The sequence below is a fragment of the Lissotriton helveticus genome, chromosome 9, assembly GCF_964261635.1.
Source record: "Lissotriton helveticus chromosome 9, aLisHel1.1, whole genome shotgun sequence".
NCBI lineage: Eukaryota > Metazoa > Chordata > Amphibia > Caudata > Salamandridae > Lissotriton > Lissotriton helveticus.
This window is the reverse complement of record NC_136070.1, coordinates 770,162,596-770,186,311: the sequence shown is the minus strand read 5'-3', so window position 1 is coordinate 770,186,311 and position 23,716 is coordinate 770,162,596. Positions and strand designations below refer to the sequence as shown.

Here is a 23,716-nt window from a genome sequence, read left to right as displayed (position 1 = left end):
AATGCACGACAGAGGGTAACTTAGAGTTGCCCCCTGAAACTAACCCACAACCCGTGTCCTGACTGAGAGGCTGCCACCCAGCAGACAGTTGCTGGACCCCTGGGTAGAGAGCCATCCGCTTTTGTGGGCCTTCAAAAATGCACATCCTGGGGCTAGGCCTCCGCCCCCAGGATGGGCAGGGGGAGCTTCAAAGGGTTGCCGCCTTTGTGAGCTTCTCCAGGTCACTTGCTGTACTCAGCAACTGGCCCCCACCGGTTCTGAACCAACTCTGGTGGGAAGACAGGCGGGAAAACCTAAGTGAGGAAAAGGGGTGTGCCAGCCTCCGCCAATCCAACCCCCCAGGTGGGGGAGGCGAGGTGAAGCACAACTCTGGGCTCTTGCCATCTTGAGGATGGGGAGTCCTACCCAATCAGAGACAGTCTCCTGCCCCTCTCCCACTGGAGAGTGGCAAGATAGGGGGTGTACTCACCCCAGGGAAGGGACCCATTGGTAACTGACCTTCCCCTACCTGTAACGCCCCTAAATTTAGTATTTAGGGGCACCTTGAACCTTCCTTCACCAGATCCCGATTCCGAAACAAGAAGAACAACAAGAAGAAAGAAGACCTGCCGTGTCCTCTTGACAACGCCAACTGACTTGTCCCCAGGCCTGCCGACCCTCGAACCTGCTCCTGCTAAATCCCAGCGTCTCTTGTAGTCAGCAACCTCGAAAAGCCCGGAGGACCTGACTGCCTTGCTCATTCAAAGACTGGGACTCCCACGAGCAGTGGTTCTGCTCAAACAGCAACAACCCCTGGTGCTAGCTAGGAACCGCGAATCCAGCACACTCTGCACCTGCCAAGCCCGGCCCGTGCCTGAGTGAACAAAGACCACGAGGACGTCTCCCCGGCGACTGTGACCATTAATCCAGCACCTAAGGACCCTCCTCGACGCTCCGGACGAAGCCTGCAGCCTCACAATCAGGGACCCCTCCGTCCGCGACCAGCTGAGGGTAAGATTTCCTGACACCAAAAGTCACCCCTGCAGGCAACCCACAGCCCCCTGTGCCCAACTCCTGGGTGGCTACCTAACCTACAGCTTCCCAACTTACCTCTCGAAGTGGTGGTCGCACCTGAAGAATCTCCGTCCCCGAGCTTGCAGCCTTTGTTCATCTTGCAGCTTTCCCATTAAAATACATTGGGCGCCCGATGGCCCAAAAGCACCCTGCACCTAGCCGCCCGAGAGCCACTGGGAGTGCAGCATCTGTCCTATCCTACTTCCCCACTTGCCCTGTGTAAGTGACCAGTAGCCCAGCTCCCACATCCGCGTGTCCTGCTTGCTAGCAGCCACCAACCAAAGGCCCCCTGCCCGCCATAGGCTAACATTGGGCCTTCTCACTCTGCACCCAGTTGCCCCAGTGCCGCTGAGGGTGTAACGACTGTACCTACCTGACCCTGGGAGACCCCTGAGTCTTATCCCAGAACCTTAACTCTGCCAGTCGAGTACTTACCCAAAGACCGATAACTTGATTTTCTCCATAGGGTAACATTGGCTGTTTTTTGTCGAGTTTTGCAACTTTGAAATGTTCCTTAAAAATCATCCGATCAACGAAAACAAAATTACCCACCTGCTATCAGGTGAGATCCTAGTGCTGGATCTTTGTACCCAGCACTGCCCCTAAGAAGTAATTACAACTGTGATTTTCAGATAATCAGATTTTCTCCCATAGGATAACATTGCCCGTTTTTTACCAGAAAATTTTCAAAGTGTCGATTTTCAAAACATAGAAATATTCCTTAAAAATCACCTGTGTAACAAAAACGATTTCTTTCAACTGTTTAAAGGAAATGCACCAGGGCTGAATACAGGATCCAGCCCCGATTACGAAAAACATTCTTAAAGTGATTTTATTGCATTTACTTAAAACTTCCCATTGAGCTCAATGTTATTATTGTGTTAAGTTTATGTTGCATATTGCAACAACTGTATCTATTGCATTCAAAAGTCTACTGCTATTTGAAAGTATTCAATTGCAACATCTCATACTGAGAAAGCATTTTTATACCTACTTGTGGTTCTAAAATAAAACAATATATTTTTATATACAAAACAATTGGCCTAGAGTTCAGTTCTTGAGTGTGTGAGACCATTTTCTGACTAAGTGTGTACAACAAATGCTTTACATTGTCCTCTGATACTGCCTTACTGCTCTACCAAGCTACCACTTTAGAGAGTATGGTTATATCAAACTTTAGCCTCTGCCAAACCTCTTGGGACTGTGGTCCCTGTGCACACTGTACCTTACTTTTGAACAGTATATACTGAGTCACTTTCTTGCACGCAGATCGAGGTTCGGCCACCCAAATAGTGAACAAACAGTAGCATGTTAATAATGTCTGACAGTAGAACCATTAAAGGCTTGTAGGAGGTAGCGGTGGCACAAGACTAAATGGCTACCAGGGAGTCCCGGGTGATCCGTCAAAGAGATGAGTGTTAAGGAGAAGTGTGGCCAACCAGCTCCTGTCTAGGTAGGATGTCTTGTAGCAGGCAACATCTTAACATGATGGCAGCTCCTGGGAACCTTAAGGATCCATTGGGCGGCGGGGAGGTGGGGGGTCACATATCATGGTTCACAAGATAGACAGCGGGTAATGGGAGACACTATGTAGGGTGTTCCATGAGAGTATTATATTGTATACCATGGGAGATAGTCTTTTAAGGAGCAGGGAAACTCATGATGTAGAGAGAGTAGAGGAGCACAGTTTCAGTAAAGAGAGTGGGTGCTGGTGTTTAGGAGCATTCATCCGTCACAGGCCTGGCTTCCATATAGGTTCACCTCAGGTCAGACGCTTTGTGAGTGATAGCTGGCTGTATCATCGAAGTGAAGCTCTACTGTGAGCCATGTGAGTCTTTATCTGAGGAAGAGTCGGAGTTATCTGGTGGTGAGGTGTGGTCCAGGCCACGCAGGCGAGGAGCGGTGGACAAAGCTGCAATTCCCTCCAGTTGTTATCGTTGCGGCGAGGGAGCACCAGATGTGGATTTGACAGAGGAGGTTCCGCTGCAGGTTCCAATACCCCATGGCTCAATCTATGCTGGGTGCTGCCTGTTTTCACAGGTGTGTTTTGGTGTTGTTCCACTGAGACCCAAGCATGTATTGGATCTTCGAAAAAAATAGGTGTGCTGGTCGGCTATGATTTTCAGTTTGGTAGGGAATAGCAAGGAATATTTGTGGCCTTTTTTCGCTCAGAAAAGAAGCGTGGCAGTGGTGAACTGCGATGATGTGGTCTGGAAAGATCATGATATGGGCGGTATCATAGGACAGTTGATCAGTTTGTCTGGCCACTTGTAGGGTCACCTTTTTGTCCTTGTAATTTAGAATCCTGGATACCATCGGTCTTGGAATGGATTTTGATGGGCAGCGTTGGGCAAGCACTCGGTCTTGGAATGGATTTTGATGGGCAGCGTTGGGCAAGCACTTGATTTGCATGCTTAACAGCAAAGAATGAGGAGAGTCCGTGGGAGTAATCGGGTAGAGAGCCAGCTCTCAATGAAAGGTGGAGAAAGCACCCTCTGGAAGGCCAATAATTTGGATGCTGTTGTATAGGGAATGTCCCACCAGGTCTCCCCCGTCCCTCTAAGAAGCCTATGCATGCCATGAGGTCTTGTATTTGTTGCACAAGTTCCAACCACTGTGGCTGGAGGTCCTGGAGAGCAAGGTTGCTATTTCATACTTGTTCAGTCAGTTTTTGCTGATTGCCATGGAGTAGGCTGCGGTCCGATGCTATGGTGCCTATTTTGTTCTCCAGGACTGAGCGAGTTTCAGCTATCGCTTGGAGGATCTGGTCCAGCTTTGACACTGGGAGATGTCATCAATTGGTTCTATCGTCGCTGACATTCCCAAGTCTGAATGTGCAAGAGGATCTTCCATTGTGGAGAAGGGAGTGGGTAGGTGGAGGGCTCTCTCAGTCTTGTGTCTCCCCATCTGTGGAGGGAGCAAGTTGACTGTGGGGCAACCAACCAGTGCACCAGAACACAAAAAAGATGTACAAGAATAGTGGTGTACAGTGTTCGTCTGTGTCACAGTAGAGGGGGGGTTGGAAGCACCCGCCTTACTCCCAGCCATGGAAGGGTGACTGAGTTTGTGGCCAAGGACATACAAGCAGTTCCCCCCCCAGACAGCTGGGGTATTGTGTCCTTGGAGCACCTCCCTTGCTGCTACAGTATGCCTTAATTGCGTGGAGGAAAGCAGAAAGGGGCACATACCAGAGTCGCTTGTCAAGGCCTTCCAGATCCAGCAAGCAGATGAGGAGGTGGTCACCACTCACAGGCCAGGCGATAACCAGGGTCCAATCATGCAGATACTCAGTCCTAGTTGTGAGGCAAGCGAGGAGTAAGTCTACTGTACTCAGTTTGCCACTGGAGCACTTGATCCAAAGGAGATCTGCAGTCCCTCACCTCAGTACAGTGCAGGGGCCCAACATGCCCATTGCAGGTTGCAGCCAGCGCTCGTATCGTAGAAGTGCAATTTGCTGCAGAGTAGCTGGTGGCAGCAGTATAAGGTGCATGGATCGGATCGGTCAATCCCAGTGGTCAAAGGGTGGGGTCAATTACCCCATGTTCAACAGGAGCGTCAAGAAGCCCTCTGGGTGGCTGCCCCTGCCCAGCCTATGCGGCCCCCATGGCCCAGTCGAGAAAGACTCTCTCATAGGGTGAGGCAGAGAGGAGCTGCTGGAAGTCATTAATTAATCAATCAATCAATCACGTGTTTGTTAAGAGCGACTATTCAACCGTAAGGGTCTCAAGGCGCTGGGGAGGAGGGGAGGGGCAGGTTCCAGTCCATCAAGGAGGGGGACTGTCAACGAGCCAGGTTTTGAGGTTTCTCGTGATGATGGGGAGTGATGTTGTCTGTCTGAGGTGGAGCGGTAGGGCGTTCCATGCTCTGGTTGAGAGGAAGGAGAAGGTGCAGAACTCCTGGTCTGGTCTTTCTGGCGCGGGAAACCATGGCGTAGGAGAGCTGGGCTGATCGTAGGGTTCTTTGTGGTGCATGGAAGTTGATTCGGCTGTTGAGGTATGCTGGTCCGGTGTTGTGGAGGGCTTTGTGTGCGTGGGTGAGAATCTTGAAGGTGATTCTACCCTTGATGGGGAGTCAGTGGAGTGTGTGCAGGTGTTGGAGATGTGGAAGTGTCGTGGTATGTTGAGGACCAGTCTTGCAGTGGCGTTCTGGATGTTTTGTAGCTTGAGGGTGAGGTTTTTGTTTATTCCGGCTTAGAGTGCATTGCCGTAGTCGAGTCTGCTGGTGACGAGGGCATGGGTGATGGTTTTTCTGTGCTTGAGGGGGATCCATTTGAAGGTCTTACGTAGGAGGCAGAGGATGAGGAAGCAGGAGGATGTGACGGAGTTGACCTGGCGGTCCATTTTGAGCTCGGAGTCTAGGATGATTCCCAGGTTGCGTGCGTGGTCAGCGGGGGTGTCGTTCCAGGCATCGGGTGTGGGCCCATGATGAGTACTTCTGTTTTGTCGGTGTTGAGTTGTAGGCAGCTGCTTTTCATCCATTGTGCGACAGCTTCCATGCCTTCTTGGAAGTTGTGTCTGGCTGTGTTGGCTTCATTGAATAGGGAGAGGATGTGTTGGGTGTTGTCTCCGTATGAAACAATGTGGAGTCTGTAGGTTCAGATGATGTGGGCAAGAGGAGCCAATGAAGAGCGTTGGGCTGAGGGAGAACCCCTGGGGGACTCCGCAGGTGGTTGGTGTAGGGTCCGAGAGGGAAGGGGGGAGTCGGACCCGCTGCGTTCTGCTGGAGAGGAAAGAGTAGATTCAGTCGAGGGCCTTGTCGCGGATACCTCTGTTGTGGAGTCTGTGTATTAGGGTGCGGTGCGATACCGTGTTGAAGGCCGCTAAGAGGTCGTGGAGTATGAGGGCTACTGTTTCTCCTTTGTCCAGTAGGGAGCGGATGTCGTCTGTTATGGTGAGGAGGGCTGTTTCTGTGCTGTGGTTTTTTCCGAAGACGGATTGTGACGGGTCGAGGATGTTGCGCTCTTCGATGAAGGTGGCGATTATGCTGTTGATGGCTTTCTCAATGACTTTCTCTGGGAACGGGAGCCAGGAGATGGGTCTGTAGTTTTGAGGTCGGTGGGGTCCGCAGCGGGCTTCTTCAGGAGGGTGTTGATCTCGACATGTTTCCAGTCGTCGGGGGAAGGTGGCGTTCGCCAGGGAGCGGTTGAAGGTATGGCAAAGTATGGGTGCGATGGTGTCGGCGGCTCTGTTGAAGATGTGGTGGGGGCTGGGGTCCTTGGGGGCCCCGGAGTGAGTTGACTTCATCGTCTTCAGTGCGTCTTCGGTGGGGAGAGCTGACAATCGTTGGCTTCAGGGTGTGGGGGGTGGCCGGTGAGGGTTCCATGTGTTGGTTGTCTTTGTCAAAGTTGTTGTAGATGTTCTTGATTTTGCAGTGGAAGAAGGTGCTCAAACTAAGATGTTGCAGCACAATCTCCCACTTGGCGAGGCATGGGCCAGGTCCATCTATTGCAGGATGCAGCCCGGTAGGGAAGCAATACACTGAAGGAGACTCAGCAGCATAGGTTGATTGGAGGAGCCGCCTGGGGCGCTGCATGTAGAGAAGGCAGTCCCACAAGTGTATAGAGGATGGTGGGCTCCGGTTCTGCCTTGATGGTGAAGGATGTGCAGGCCCAGTTGGGAGCTCATTTAGTGAGCAGTGAACATCTTACAGTTCGGTGCCCACCTTTGGGGGCAGATACAGCCCACCTCCTAGTTACCTGTTCTAAAATTCAAGTTTAATGTAACCAGGTTTTAGAGAAGTATATTATTAGGTTTTAGTCTTTCCCTGTCTCCTAAGTTGATTAGTCTTGGATATTCCTCTGAGTTTCCCTAGTGCCTAATAGTAACTGCTTATTGTCTTGTGGTTACTAAAATGCAAGGTCAAAGCTTAATCCTTAACCCACAGATGTTAGGGAATGATGGGCAAAATTAATTGGCATCTGGGGAATTGGAATAGCTACCTTACAAAGCAATTAAGAACAAAAGACATTTCTTGAAAGTTTAGTGCTCTAATATCAAGTTGATGCGGATGCCTCTCCCTGGATACTTCAAGCAGTCTTGCGTTCTTTGACTTTTCTTGTTTCGGTCTCTTGTTTTGCTTTATCTTGCAACATTTTCCTGATACATTTGTTACATAATTTATATTTTGGTCAAAATCATGGCTTTTGGCATTGTTGTACCCCAGAACCTTTATGTGGCTTACCTTTCTCCAGCTTTTGAATTCATATTTTTAGAAAATTGCACCTCATGATATTTATCATTTAATAGATGTTTCATGCCCCACCTAATAACATAATTCCTCTTTAACTTACTGAGTATCTGGCAAGGAAATATGGGCACCAGCCTTTCCTCCGACCATATGTTTTCAGATCATCTAAGTTGTACACTCCAGGTGGAAGAGGCACCTCGCGTCCTTGTGCATCAAACTCCTGCAAAAACATATTGACAAACACAGTCAAAAGACCAGTCAGAGCTCGCGGGGTATAAGCGTGAACAAGCCAGGGAGCTAAAACTGTTACACTACTGTGTCAAAGAGAAATGTGAATGGAGCCCGGACTACTTTCTGATTAAATTAATACAAAAAGGAAGGAGAAGTGTTTAATGGCCAACCTTTGTATTCCTCCTCTATACTCCTCAGATAACTATGAATTGGATTTAATCCTTCATCATCACTTAAGAGACCCTACTGTAATGTATACTCTGACGAGGTGCAATGAAGGTGATGGCGCTCAAATCCCACCACAGCTCTATCATAAGCTGAATCCTAGGGCAGAGGCCAAAGAAGAGAGTGCCAAAGGTATTCAGCAGCTATGATTACTCAATCCTGGGTCTTTGAAGGGAAGACATTTTGCAGGAGTATAGAGTATATTCTAATGCCCATTTAAGTGTTTTGTCTTTTGATAGCATATATCCACTTCCTAACAGAATGTCTAATCAGCCTAGTGATGAATGACAACTGTGAAAATGCACCTAATAAAGGGTCCTCAACTACACATTCCTTAACATGGGAAGACAGTCCGATCTGGCCAAAAAGCAATATACACTTTCTGAAACTACAGAATGTATAAACCTATAACTTATCGCACATCCAACACAGCCCGCATACGCAACTAGCTGGCTATTAGGCTATCCAAAAGCCAGATGTTTCCACTATGTACATACCACACACATACAAATGCTGAATAATATCTCAACAAGAAGATATGCAAATTGTAGTGGTACAGCCATCGACCTCTCCTGACAAAAGTACAATCCACTAAATATGATACATTCACTTACCAAAGGTTCCTTCCTTGCCCTACTGACACATCTACAAACTACGTTGACTCCAGTCTGCTATGGAAACCTCAACGATTTGACAACATTTACTAGATTAACCAATTATGTCAAAAAAGCTTTTTCTAAATAGAGAACAAAAAACAAGAGTATTGGTCTGATGACTAACACAATACCTTGCTCTCAAGTCTGAAGAAATCTCACAACATTTTCCATTGGAAAAAATACAGAGCATTAGAAACAATCTGGAGTCCAAAATATCTAAGCCACTTGTGCCTTACCTGCAGCAGGGGAACCAGACCACAAGGCCGAACCCGCAACGCGGCTGTCATGCCGCAAATGCCACCACGACACGCCAAGAGGCGCTTAAATAGTCTCCAGGGCTCCTGAGCGTGGGAGCCCCTTCTTGTTGCCCTTTGCCACCACTTGTGCCTTACCTGCAGCAGGGGACCGGACCACAAGTCCCAGCCCACAAAGCGACCGTCACACCGCCAACGCCACCACGACGTGCCAGGAGGTGCTTAAGTAGTCTCCACGGCTCCCACAGCGCTGGAGCAGTTTCTTGTTGCCGTTTGCTGCCATTTGTGCCCTACCTGCAGCGGGGGGACTAGAGCCCAAGTCCCAGCCCGCAACGCGGCTGTCATGCCTCCAATGCCACCACGACGTGCCAAGAGGCGCTTAAGTAGTCTCTAGGGCTCCTGCAGCGCCCGTCTGCACCAATCAGAGCCCGGAGGTGGCTGGCCTGGACTACCCCTCCGAGGCTTGGTCCCGGAGAACTCTAGACTTGACTCACCAAACCATCGTGGGACCCAAGGTTAGTGCCACAACACATTGATTTTATATATTGCCGTCGTGACCACGTAGCTGTTCTTACTCCTCCGTGGCCGGCCAAAACTCTGTTTCATTCTTGAGCTCACTAATTCCTCTATGCTTGTACTGGCCAGTCACATCTATCTGGAGCCAGCGACAGGACAGAACGCGGTTAAAAGTTGCGACGGAGATTTGATTTGCCCTAACATGTTATCCTCAAAAATGGGGACGCGAACCAGCGCTGGGAGAAGCACTGGTAACAACTTTTCAACCAACCTCGATTGACAGGATGCTACAGAGGGCCATATGCGTGGTGGCTACTGAAATTGAACTAACTGAAAGGCGTTTATTGCTAACCCCAGAATTACCTTTTATCAATCATGATTCTGCATGTTCTACACCAGCTTTGGCCTATGATTCTTCAATGCTCCAGCCAAGGACTTGTGCAATGTTATGTGAAACATCTAGCACTGACCTACATCCGGAGGGTGTTCAACATGGCCCGCTAGAAAAGGGAATTCCATACCAGATGTAAGCTTGGGGACTAAATGCAGGAAGCATGTTACAGAGCCTTCAGTGAATGGTGACTCTTGGGAGGGTGGGACAGGGGCTCGTCACAAGTAGGCATGGAGCAGCCAGCTTGGGTGACCAACCTGGTGGTGGATCTACAGGTGTAAGTAAGGGTCATTGTTAAGGATGAACTTAACACTCTGATGGAACAGGTGGATAAGCTTGCTACCTTGGTTAAGTCCTAAGTAGGCAAGACAGAGGCAATCCTAAGGGGGGCTGAGTCTGTAAATCATTTGGCAATTGCATGCTGTTCCTCCCAATACTATGTTGGAATCCATAGCCGCAAATATGACAACCCCCACTACAATCCCAAACCAGACTAATCAGGAGGAGGTAAATAAATGTATGAATATCGCAGCCAGGAAAAGAATAGATGATAGTACACACTGTCAGGGGCCTCGTCATGGGGTGGAGGTTGGTAATAAGAGTAGGGCCCACACGGCAAGGCCACTAGTATATGATTATTTGCCTCAACAGGGGACTAGTCATAGCACTGGTGAGGGGTCTGCTTCACGAACAGAAGTCAACAAAGAGAGGCTAGCTCGGCCATGCATCAATATCCCAGCCTCAACACCATAGGTTAATATTTTAACAGGAGTACCAGAGTTGCATAAAGGTGTTAGGGAATCACATTCCGAACTGAAAAATAAGTGTATATTTTGGCTGGCCAAGCAATGGCAAAAGATGCAGGCGAAATCCTTATAACACGCAGGGTGGGTTGGGTGGGCTGGAGTCAGAAAGATGTCCATGGGGACTGCATTGCGATTAATTTCAGAAACCCAGCTGTTGTATAAGCTCTCCTTGACCAAAACTATCAAAAGTAGGACGGGGGCATATGGTATTTTCGATTGGGTTATTTTTTCCCTGAAGGCTTGACCCACGCAATAGAAGGCGGGGTGGCCCTGAGGTGGGGGTGTGGAAACAAAACAAGCAATATACTATTTTGGGCCAGGACCAACCCAGTCCATTATTTTCCAACCTACCACTACCAAACAGATTTTGGTCTTTAGAGTTCGCAGATTTACTTTACCCCATAGGACCCCCAAATGAGAGATTCAACCATCAGAAGGAACCTTTGAGGAGCTTTACTCAACAGGGGGAGTTTTCACAGTGGTTTGGGCACCCAAGGCAGGAAGGGGAACAGGCAAAGGTGTGCGTTGTTGGAGAAAGAGGAGCTGAAAGAGGCGGAGGGCATGGGGTTCTTATCAACCAACTCTTGCCTGATCCATCTCAAGAGTGTATACAGGCATTTAATTGCCAACCGTGGGTGACTTCAAAATCCCCATCCCCCATATCTCACCACTCTGCTGCTAGCAATGGCTTAAGGTCAATGGAGGTGGAGACGACCAGCCCATTCCAAAAAGACCATGGTACATCAATGACGGGTGACCAGTCTTAAATCCTGTTAACTGTGTAGGCCCTTCTAGGCTGCAGGTACTTTCTTGGAACATTGCAGGTCTCGCTACCAAATCGGACAACCCGGAGTGGGGGGCGTTCAAAGAACAATACAAGATCTGCATGTTCCAGGAAACCTGGGCTAGGGTGGACACGCATAAATTAGGCTATGTGTCATATAGCATAGAAGCCATTTCTGGGTGTAGGGGAAGGCCCTCAGGGGTCTTTGCACATGGGTCGGTGTGCATTTGGGCTGTGTAGTGAAAAAGATAGAGACATGTTCATGTGACATTCTTTGTATTTTTCTGATCTTTCCTATAAAGGTCAGAATTGCGCTGATAAATATCTATTCCTGGCTGGTTGGCTATGGCCAAGAGTAAACGACTCTTGAATAACTGACCACCTTTCTGCTCACCATTCCTGACAATTTTTGATTGATCCTAGGTGGTGATTTTAATTGCCAGTTTAAGCCACTGGATGAATAATCAAAAAATCAAAGGAGGGAGTGAAGAGGAAAAAGGTAGAATTGTCCTGCTCTTGATACTGTTATCCAACATAGGGATTCTAACATGTATTATGTGAATATATATGCACCCATGTGTGTGCTGCTATTTTTATTTGAAGTGTTTAGTCTTACGTGAAAAATGGTGCAAAAGGATTAGAGCTCCTTCTCTCAATTTGTGGGAAGGGCAATGTTTCAAAAAGTTAGGTTCGACGAGCCACAGGAAGGTACCTCCTTTGATGATGCGCTCCTTCCAGCATTGTCTATTTGAAGGCGCCCTACACCGCTCATGTGAGCTCATGGAGCGATAACGATTACATTCTAAAGTTCTTAAGATATAGAAGTGGTATATTTTTCAACTCCCATAACAGGGAACAAAGGACAGGTTTTGTGACTATCAGGCATTTGTACATTTATTCTATCACCCATTGAGGTGTAACAGGGATCGTTTTTTTGGTCCTGAGGAAGAATGCCAAGGGGATGGCTTCTGAAACATGTCGACCTTGTAGGAGGTGACTCATAGTGCACCACCTACACCTCCCCACTTTTACTATTCTCAGCCAGGAAAGACAATAAAGTATTTTCGTTTAACTAGCCAGGGAATTTTTAACCGTCTCACATTTTCTTTTCACAATCCCACGCAGTACACATACTCATCAATCACTGAATAAAGTGCTCCTGCGTCTACGTAAGTCGTAGCACGCCCCATCCCATAGAGGGGCGGGAAGACCGCAATGATGAAGCATGACACTGAATCAGGTTTAAGTGTGTGAGGGGTATTTTACAATTTTTTTAAACATTGCCCTTCCCACAAATTGAGAGGAGCTCTGATCCTTTTGCACCATTTTTCACGTATGACTAAACACTTCAAATAAAAATAAAAATAGTAGCACACACATGGGTGCATATATATTCACATAGGCCACTGGATGGCCTGAGTGCAGGTAACCTCAGTGATGAGGACCTACATTGGGCCATTCCAGAGCCCAACATCCCACCAACCCATGCATGGACTCCACTGGTGCTGCAGATGAACACCCTCACATTGAATCATTCATTAAGAGCGTGTAATGGTCACATAAAATCTGACCCACCAGGGAACCACACCTTTATTAGGCCGGGACATGCCTCTCTTATAGACTACAATCTGGTGTATACAAAATCTTGGCATAGGGTGCTAGATTTTAAGATCGTGCCCCGTTATGATAGTGACCATAATGCTCTTATTATAGAGGTGACCTCGCCCTGTGCCAAGAGTGTTCCCGAACTGCATCCACCACTCGACTTCAGTCTAACACTGACCAATGGCAGGAGGAGAATTCGATGGGGGAAATTCAGCCAATCTCAAGAAAAGCTGGCCTCTCTATACCAGACCATTATCCAATTCCTCATGGCCGTGAATCAACTTACTTTGACTGACAGCATCCCTACTTCTCTTTCTAAAATCTCTGATAATCACCAATATCTAGATTCTACTATGGTTAATATTTTCTACCACAACAAAAGAATAAAGGGGATTAGAAGATCACAACTCCTCTGGTATAGTGATAGCTGCCATAAGGCAAGTTAGCTCTCATCACTGCTATAAAACCTAAAGATAGGCTGTTAATAAGAGAAAAAAGGGCAGCCCATAAAAGTACCATAGATAAGGCAAAAAGAAGATGGGAATGTCATACATGGGACATGGAAGAAGTGCCCTAAGTACCCATGATATGAGGTCCTTCTGGAATGTGGTAAATTCAGGCTCCTCAGATGGAAAATTGGCCTGAGAACCCAATATAGTGGTGGATGTTTGGAAGGCTCACTTCGAATCCTTATATCTAAGGGTAGCGGTCAAGAAAGGGCCAGCTGGTAATGAGCTTCGCCCCCTCGAGCCAATTTGTTTTGATGCCCTTATAACCTCCCATAAGGAGATAACTGATGCATTGAGTAGGGTAGCGCCACCCAAGGGTCCAGGGTTAGATAAGATTCCCGGGGATCTATTCCGTAGTGAACCAACTATTTGGACCCTCTACCTGTGGTCTTTGTTTAATGCGATCCTGCAGGGAATGTCGATTCCCACTACCTGGGTGGGGGCCGAAATTATACCAATTTGTAAAAAAGCATCTCCACTCATCCCAGTTAACTATCGACTTATTAGTCTTATTGGCGTAAGCCAAAAAATATTTGCCTGTTTACTGCTGGGACGACTCAAGAGCTGGATGGAGGAGCACAATGTCCTCAGTCCCCTCCAAGCCGGGTTCAGAGCGAAGATGTCTACAATAGACCACATTTTTAAGTTAAAACTACTACATTGGAAATCAGTGTGCATAGAGGGTGGCAGTCTCTATTTAATATTTGTGGACCTTAAATCTGCACTCGACCTGGTACCGGGGGGAAAATTGTGGGCAATTTTACTGAATATGGGGGTTCCAACATATCTTTGTCACCAGCTGAAACAATTACATGAGGGTAATTTTGCCCAAATCAGGTATGTCAAAAATGGTGAACTCACTGCCTCCATGCCTGTAGAAAGAGGCGTACGCCAGGGCTCCGTTCTGGCCCGACCCTTTTTTGCCTTTTTATGAATGGTTTAGTTGTCATTGATTGCAGAGAAAGATATTGATGCCCCTAAGCTGGCAAACCGTAAAATACTGGCCATGATGTTCGCCGACGAAACCCTCCTGCTCTCAAAGAGCCCTAGACATTTTTTATGATTTTTTGTAAAAATAGGGGGCTGGAGATCAACCCACAGAAAACTAAATACATGATCTTTAATGCAAGTAATAGTACCCAGCCAAATCCTCACCTAGATGGGTAGCCCCTGGAGAGGGTGTCAGTTTTTGAATACCTTGGTATCACGCTCACCGGAAAAAATGGACTCGGGCGCACAAACTAAGAACGCAAGTTTAAAGCTGTCCCAGACAACGGGGAGACTTACAAAGGTATATGGGAACTGTACCTATAAATTTGTTGGCCCGGTAATGGAAATGTATAAAACCCATGCCAGGGGTGCTGTCCTGTATAGAGCTAAAATTTGGGGTCACTGTCCATCTGCCTCTATATTGAGAATTGAGAACTCTTTTGCTAGACAATTAGTGGGACTTCCCCGAAGCTCCCTGCTTACACCACTTCTCATGGACCTTGGGATTAGACTAATTGCAGACAAAGCTGCTCGTAGACCTCTTCTTTTCTGTAGACGTCTGAGGAGTACCCCAGAATTGGCTGCATACAGGGAAGAGCTGAGTGAAGTATTGAGCCTACAGGGTGCGTACACACTACCATGGCTGGCCTTTATAAAGAATACTCTTGTGGCCATGGGTAGAGGTAACCTGTGAAACAATGCAGAAGAAATCTGCTCTATAAATCAAGGAAGGACCTGATAGAGGGTTACAGGGAGCATAAACATGCCCAGATACAAGGGAGGTCCATGTCTGCTAGAAATAAAGGACCAGTGCAGACTAGAGCCTGCCCTGGATGATACCCAGCTGGTGCTTGCGAAGAAGTTATAATTGCAGTATAGGTGCTCCCATTGCGTGCTTTTACAAATAAATGAGTGGGTTCATCGAATTTGGCTTGTCCGGCCTGTAGCAATGCAGCGTGATCATGTAATATTTTTCTGCCAAGGATACAAGTATGCAACACATCAATGGCTTTTACAGCTATGTAGAAACATGGGAACCAGCGACTGCACTGAGGTTTTTAGGATATTGAAATAGGACACCCACATGCCCATTGTGTTTTCATTATCATGTTTTTTATTCCCTATGTAGTGTGCACGTACAGCCATCCTAAAGTTGAGTCTATAGGTTCTGCCAGACTATAACTATATATTTTACAACCAGGGCCTCATTAAAAAAAAAACATAAATGAAAGTATTTCATGATTTTTAGAAGAGTATTTTTAATCACAATGTTTTGCACTTGCTGTTTTTATATCTTTCATTTGTATACACTTTCGAATGCTATCAGGTGAGGACCGCTATGTTAGCATCATAAATCCTGGTTTTTGAAAACTGTAAAGGCCTTTATGCTGCTCATGTATTGCACATGCACTTTATTGGTTCCCATATCTATAGTTTAATTTTAGGACATTTGAGCCTGGCATACAGGATAGCAGAGCGTTTTATGTAACACTACTGTACTTTTTGTGTAATTCTGCGCTTTATATAGAGCAATGATGTGTTGACTCAATTGAATGCAATGTGCTGTATCTTTATTTGTGCTTTTATGGTCATACTGGCCGAAATAAAGATTTTAGATGATGATGAGATCTTTCTCCCCTTTCGAAACATCCCATGGTACATTAGCCACATTTAAACAAATCACTAAGGGCCAGATGTACGACCCACCAATTTGCAATTCGCTAATTGGGCTGCACAACCGTGTCGCAGACACTGTTTGCGATTCCTAATGGGGTCGCAAATTGCATGACTCAATATCAATGATGCAGGCGTAATTTGCTACCCCCTTAAGTAAATGGCTACCCCTCTCTGGGATGGTGGCCTGCTGGGGTCAGCAGGCCACCATGTCTGTGACTGCTTTTTTAATACAGCAGTTTTTTTTAATGCATCCCGTTTTCCTTAAAGGAAAACGGGATGCATTTGAAAAAGAAAAATGAAACTTTTCAGGTTAATTTTTTTAGGGGCAGGCAGTGGTTTCTGGGACCACTGTCTGCTCTTAAAAAATATTTTCTCACATACTCACAAAGGGGAGGACCCCTTTCTGTCTGCGAGTGATTTACCACCTACCTGAAGTAGGTGGTAAACAGCGAGTGTTTTGCGGCCGCAAATGGGTAAATCCCTGACCCCGTATGTTATTACAATGTGGTTGTTACAACGACCGCGTTGTAAAAACGCAATACCATTACCCCGCAAGTCAAAACCACAACTTGCGGAGGGGAGAGAAGGTGTTGGATTTAAAATCCATCACCTTCCCTACTGTCCGCACAGACTGGAGTTGGAATAGTAAATCATACTATTCAAACATCCAGCACCGCCCTCCCCAAGTCGTGCTAACGACTTGCGGGTAACGGTATTGCGTTGTTACAACTCTGTCGTTGTAACAAACGCATTGTAACAACATGCGGGGTGAGGGAAAGCAGGAAAAGGAGTGCTATTCCCGCAATTGCGGTCGCAATACAATAGTACATGGCATGGTGACTAACCCTGGGCGGTGAACTCCGCTCCGCTCGCTGAGTTTGCAAAGTTTCCCGCACTACGCGTTACGTGGAGCTTCGAAAAACTCAGCTTTGCGCAGCGGAGCAGAGTTTTTTTCTTTGTTCAAGTTCACCAACGTCAAGTTGGCGAGCACAAGCGAGGAAAATCCACCGCCCATACAGATTTTTCCTCGTTCGTGAAAGCCAACATCAAGGTGACGAGTGCGAGCGTAGAAAATAAACCTCGCGGCGAGATTTCTCAACGTGAGGGGGGGGTCAGGTTTCTCAATGTGAGTGGTTGCGTATGCTCGCGACCGCTTGAGTTGAGAAACTACCCGTTCGCGTTGAGAAAGCTGCGGCTCGAGTAAAAATCTACTCGAGCAACAGAAAAGGTAAGCTTGCGCTGTGCATGGTGCTGTTCGCATTGACTGCACAGTGCGGACAAGCGCCGGCACTGTGCAATCACTGCAAACAGCATTTTTCTACAGTACTCCTCGGCTCACGGAGCTCCACGTAGTGCGGCTGAGTTTTTTTTTGCACTTAGCGTAGCGCCACTCCGCGAACTCCGTCCATGGTTAATGGTGACTCTCTATTAGGGAGGGACACCCCTTCCTAATAGCTAGAGTCGCAAATGCTATTTTGCGATTCAGTGACTCGCAAAATTTTATTTATTTATTTTAGTGATTTATAGAGCGCCTGGTGACCCGGAGGCATCCCCGCGCTGTGAGAACTTGTGATGGCCAGGGGGGGGAAGGAGGGCCTATTTGGGAAACAGGAGGGTTTTTAATTTTTTGCGGAAAAGAAGGTGGCAGGGTTCCAGCCGCAGGCTCCGTGGGAGCGAGTTCCAGCCTGAGGATGCTTTCACTGTAAAGCGTCGACCGCCAGTGCGGACCTTCCTAAATTTTGGAACATTTGCCAAGCGCTCATTGTCCGAGCGCAGGAGTCTAGGGGCTTTGTAGGGAGTGACCATGTCGCTCAGGATCGAAGGGCCTAGGCCATTGAGGAGTTTGTGGGCGATACACATGGCCTTAAATTCTATCCTCTGTCGCATTGGAAGCCAATGAAGGGCCTTGAGTGCTGGCCTGGCCGAAGTTCTGTTTGGAAGGTTCATTAGTAGCCGGGCAGCCGCGTTTTGAGTGCGCTGGAGTTTTGCCAGGGTAGACTCAGGGGCTTACTGTAGTCCAGGCGCGAGAGGATCAAGCCGTGGACCAGAAGCTTCCTTGATGGAGGGGGGAGTAGCGGAAGAATCTTCCTGATGGAGCGCGTGAGACCGAAACAGATCCCTGCTGTTTTGGCTGCCTGGGTCTTCATGGTTAGTTCGGGTTCGAGCCAGACTCCTAGAGTCTTGATTTCCTTCTTAGGGATGGGGATCTCGCCAAAAACCTCAGGCCAGACCGAGGGAGGAATAGTCGACCATTTTTTTCCCATGAGCATGACTTCGGTTTTAGAACCGTTGAGCTTGAGCGACGAATCACTCATCCAGTGGTGGATTTCCTGGAGACAGTTCAACAGATTGTCTGGGCGTTGGTCAAGATGTGAGAGTGAGACGACCAATTGCGTGTCGTCCGCGTAGCTCACTATCTTGATCCCGAATGGGGCAACTACATCCTCCAGCGGGGCCATGTAGGCATTAAACAGAGTGGGGCTTAGCGAAGACCCCTGGGGGACTCCGCTAGAAAGAGGGAGTGAGGCTGAGTGGGAGTTGCCGTCCCAAACCTGGAAAGAGCGACCTGATAGGAAGGAATCTATCCAGGCAAGTGCGGTGCCCCCGAGTCCTGCCCTGGCCAACCGATGGATCAAGACACGGTGGTTCACCGTATCAAAGGCTGCACTGAGGTCCAGGAGGATCACTGCCACTGACCCTCCTGAATCTAAAATGCACCTTGCCTCCTCGATGACTGCGAGGAGGGCGGTTTGCCCACGCCATTACCCCTTTTTGCATTTGCAGCTGCAAAAAAGGGTCGCACATCTGGCCTTAAGTCCCTTCTAATTGAAGTGATTCAAAAAAGCTACCCTACTGGGTCAACAAGTCCTATGCCCTGCTAAATATATGCAAAAAATACTGTTATTCCTGGATAAACAGATCTTGTCAGTTTGTAACTGAGTCATTAAAATAGGGTCAGTACCTAAATCACGGAGGGAAGGCAAGCATTTGTTAAACCTTTATTCAATAGGAATTGTTGGGTGCCTTTGATCCCAATAACTTCCAACTAATAGCTATTCCTCCATATTTATCAAAACTATAAGAAAACACATTTTCATACAGCTACATGATTTTGTTGGAACACAATAACATTTTGAGTTTTCTTCCGTCACAGCAGAAGTAGAGAACTCCTAGTAGAATCAGTCTTAGATGACATGTGGTTACTAATGAATACAAAGGTCTGCATTTGCTCTAAATCCTACCAGTGGGGTGCATTCAGGTCAAGCACTACCAGTGCCTAGCGCAGGATGGCACAGAGGCGTTTCCAGCAGAGAATGCTTGGATTTTGCTGACATTGGCACCAAAAGCCAAGCACTTAGTAACATTGGGGTTGCCTTTGCCTTTTTTTTTTAAAGGGAACTGTTTACAGGAGGGTGATTTAAAATCCTGAAACAGTTTCAGGGTAACCATGACACATTAAGACCATTAGACACCTTCCTATATTATAGAATAAAATCCCTGTCCAGAGGCACGAGACAAGGGTGCCCCTTGTCCCCCTTGTTATTCATATTGGCGATGGACCCCTTGGTCCGTCACTTCCAGGACAACCACAGCTTCCGGGGCCTACAATTTCGCACGGGTCCTCTGCTTGCATCGTTGTATGCGGATGATCTAATACTCTATGTCCGTGCTCCGGCTGAAAACTTGGCACCACTATTAGCGGAAATCACGCGGTTTGGCACCTACTCCGGGCTGCGCATGAACTGGCGCAAATCCCTCATTTTCCCGCTGACCGCCGCCACTACGCCCTGGGAATGCGAGTACCCATTGGAGTGGTGTGATGAAGCGGTGAAATACTTGGGTATACACGTCCATCTTAACACGGTGGACATTATTCGACTCAACTATGGCAGAGCACTAGATTTTTTGGAGGATAACATTGACAAATGGCTCCGGCTACCGCTTTCAATGGTGGGACGCATTGCCATAGTGAAAATGGTGGTACTGCCCCGGTTTTTGTATTTATTTAATAATATTCCAATACCTCTGACAAAATTTTTTTTCACGCAGCTGCGAGCAGTAACATTACTGCTACGGTTGATATGGGGCAACAAAACCCCTCGAGTTGCGTGGCATGTTTTGACCCTGCCCTACGAGAGGGGTGGCCTGGGAGTACCCGATTTTTATCGGTATTTTCTGGCAGCACAAGGTTCCTTCGCATACCCATGGTTCCACCCAGATGCGCGCATACTATTCTTGAAACCAGAGACGGACCTGGTGTTACCCCACTCCTTGGCTACACTGCTCCCGAGGGGGATCCCACGCGACCCCCAGGATATCCAAACGGTATCGTCCACATGCTGGGCATGGGAGAAAATCCGGAGGTTACTTAAACTTGATATACTATACTCCCCACTCCTCCCCCTCCCTAATGCACACTGGTTTCCGATCACTGGCGAGGCAGTGGTGCGTACTACACTCTCTAAGTTCGGCTTAAACACAGTGGGAGACCTATTCCCAGACGGACATGCCTTTAGTCTGACGGAGGACCCCCGGTTCCAGGACCGTAATTTTATGGACTCCTTTGTACTGTCCCGATTGCGATCCTTACTGCGAGCCACATTTCCCACCTTTCCACTGGCTCCAGAGGAGGCGCAACCTCTGACTACAGTCATTCAACATCCATCAGGGGCACACATGGTTACTAAACTATACGGACTTAGCTTAGCGGCTACTCCTGCAGCAGATGCGAAGGTCCGCCTGGCTTGGGAAAAGGATCTGGGGAAACAGATCTCAGATGTAGAGTGGGCTCGGTGCTGCGCTGTAACCAAGAAAGTGTCATTGAACACCCGGCACAAGCTCATTCATTTTAAATTCCTGAGGCGTTTGTACCACACCCCTGCTCTGGCCCACAGAATAGACCCCTCCCGCTCCCCTATGTGCCCTAAGTGTAAAACTACAGAGGCTGATTTTGCTCATCTATCATGGACCTGCCCCCGACTGCAAGACTACTGGCTACAGGTACACATCACATTTGGTAAAATACTAGGCGTCCCCCTGACTCCGACCCCCGAAATTGCTTTGTTAGGCTTTGTGACGAACTTCCCACCAGCAGTTCGCAGACTTGCAACGCTGGGCTTCTTGTTAGCTAAGCGCGAGGTGGCCTTACTTTGGTGCTCCGCAAGAAGCCCGACGGTGAAATACTGGTTAAAGAGCTTGGCCTCCTGCAATGTCAACTGTGTAGAGTACTCCTCCACCATCCCTACATCGTCTAGACCCTTAGACATATGGGGCCGTACCGCACGTACATTGCTAAACTCGCAGCTGAGCACCAGGTGCATTTGGACAATCAACTGTACCCGGAAGGAGTGGGTTAGCTTGTGCTGATGGTACACCTTATGCGCTGCTACTGAACACTGTCTGCATGTGCCGGGTGGGAATGTTATTGAATCCGGGGCTATTTAATGGCTGTGATAAACTGTTGATAACGACCCCAATCCCTTTGGACTTCGCATTTGTTCATACGCCGAAGGCTGTCAATCAGGGTGTTTGGTACTGCAAGATGGGGTGTATTGTTTCAATAGCTGATGGTTTGTGTATGATGCTTCTGAAAATGACAAATAAAGTTTTTTAAAAAAATATTATAGAATAAATAACTCTGAAGACACTCTTTCAATGTATTCGGAAGACCACCCTCCCCAGCAAGATCGCACAGTGATGATCTGTAATCCCAGTACACATCACATTATATCCTCACTTTACAGAATGGCGCTCCCAGTGGCGGGTCTGGGCCCTGTGGCACATGATGCTTTTGGAGGTGAAATTGGGGGTAGGCGCATGTTCTCCTAGGGGTGCTGGAACGATCCCGGAAAGGGGGGGTAGTAGCCTCGGGTGCGATTGGGGGCGTTGAATACCAAATAAGGGGGCAGTGGAAGCTTAAGGAAAGAAGAAAAGAGAATGTTTTTTCAGTAGTCCAAACAAGTTTGGGAACCAATGTCCTAGATGATCGACTGAAATACTGCTGTGCACAAACAAAAAACATAGGCTTTTTGAAATCCATGCAATGTTATTACTGCCAGATTTAAAGCATTGTCTGGGAGCGGAAAATACTTGAACTATGTGTCTCTATGAGAGGGGTGACTTTATCAATCTGCCTTGGAGATGTCAGAGTACCAACACATCGGCAGGAGATTTTCCCAGAGCTAGTTAGGATGAATCAACATAGAAGGTGTTTGTCTCCCCTGGTGGTGCACTTTACGGCCTTGGTCCTGCTACTGGCCAAACAAAGGGTGGGAGTATGTTGCTGTATGCATCTGTCACTAAGGATAGCAGACTGGATTAAGAATTTTATCTTTTGAAATGGCGTATGCAACATTACTTCCTGCTATATCCAGACCTGAATATAGACGGGCCCTTGTAGGATAATACCTGCAATCCCAGACCGACAGGATAGATAGATAGATAGATAGATAGATAGATAGATAGATAGATAGATAGATAGATAGATAGATAGATAGATAGATAGATAGATAGATAGATAGATAGATAGATAGATAGATAGATAGATAGATAGATAGATATTAATGTTTTTCTGACTTATGAGGGGTGGAACTACTGCATGTTGCTTTGCAGTAAGTGTCACCTGATAAATATATATATATATATATATATATATATATATATATATATATATATATATATATATGTATGTGTATATATATATATATATATATATATATATATATATATATATATATATATAGTCAATTATAAATGCCATTTTGTGCTAGACGCTGAATGTTATGATACATTACATATGGTTTCTCTATCAAAACGCATTGTTACATACTGTACTGTGAACATTTAAATGAATCTTTAAGCAAAGAAGTAGGCTGATGTTAACCTAGCTGCAACATGTATCTGGTTCACAAAAACGTTGAGGAAAATCCTCCGTCCGTTTTATCCTATTTATGTTTGTCATACTGACTCAACAATGCTTACACTTTGTCAATCAAACTATTCATTGCTGCGCCGGCTGTTACTATTTTGCCTGCTGCATCCAATCTCTTACTCTCCTTTTCTAGTGAAGAGCCATCCCTTACCTCCAAATTAATGCTAATTTCCAAGGCCTGTGGACAACATAGGGTTGAATATTGTGGCTCTTCACCTAGATAAGGTCTTGTAAAACAATCTTGAATTTTATCTGCACTCAGATAGTAATAGAATCAGAATTAGATATGATTTTCGAAACTTTTCCATAGTGACTTATTATTATCTTCACAATGAGAAGTTACTGAATTTTCTTTTGTCTCTGAAAAAATCCTGTCCTTATTCTTACATGTGCATGGCAAAACTGAAATGAAAAGCTTCTCTCTGAATACCAGCGAGATAGGAATATATTTCTCATGGGATAAGCATTGATCGTTGTGAAATACATCCAATACTTTTTCCATGCATCATTTTTTAATTCCATTTCAGTTTGTTCCTTCTGTTCCACATCCTCCTCACCCTCTTAATCTGTGTGAAAATGAGCAGATGGTAAATGCGGAGGTTAAGCTATTGGTGGTGGGTCTGTAACTACTGCTTTAGTCTTTGGAACTGGACAATTTCTGAGCTGAAATTAAATGGCTTCTTTAAAAATGCTGTCTTTCGTTGGAGGTAATCCTGAGGGTGCTCTGTCTCAGTATCTAGTGGTGTGTCCTTATAGGGCTCAATGCGAATTGCCATCTGTCCTCTGTGACACTTCTAATCTCCAGTGAGGTGGGATGTCCACAGGCAATGTTAACTATTTTTCGTTTTGATTTGATTTTTGGGCCAATATGAAATTAGCTCCTTTGGATCCTGTTCCAGCAC

General features: G+C 46.9%; 1 protein-coding gene across 2 annotated transcripts in view; it reads right to left on the bottom strand.

Annotated features, from left to right (window-relative positions):
• ERCC2 (ERCC excision repair 2, TFIIH core complex helicase subunit) overlaps positions 1 to 23,716 on the bottom strand; it is a 1,411,027-nt gene that overhangs the window by 766,538 nt on the left and 620,773 nt on the right. For both annotated transcript variants that reach the window (XM_078660894.1, XM_078660895.1), the window contains one exon: positions 7,343 to 7,459. In XM_078660894.1, the coding sequence (XP_078517020.1) occupies positions 7,343 to 7,459 (117 nt within the window). The remainder of the gene's footprint in view (positions 1 to 7,342; positions 7,460 to 23,716) is intronic.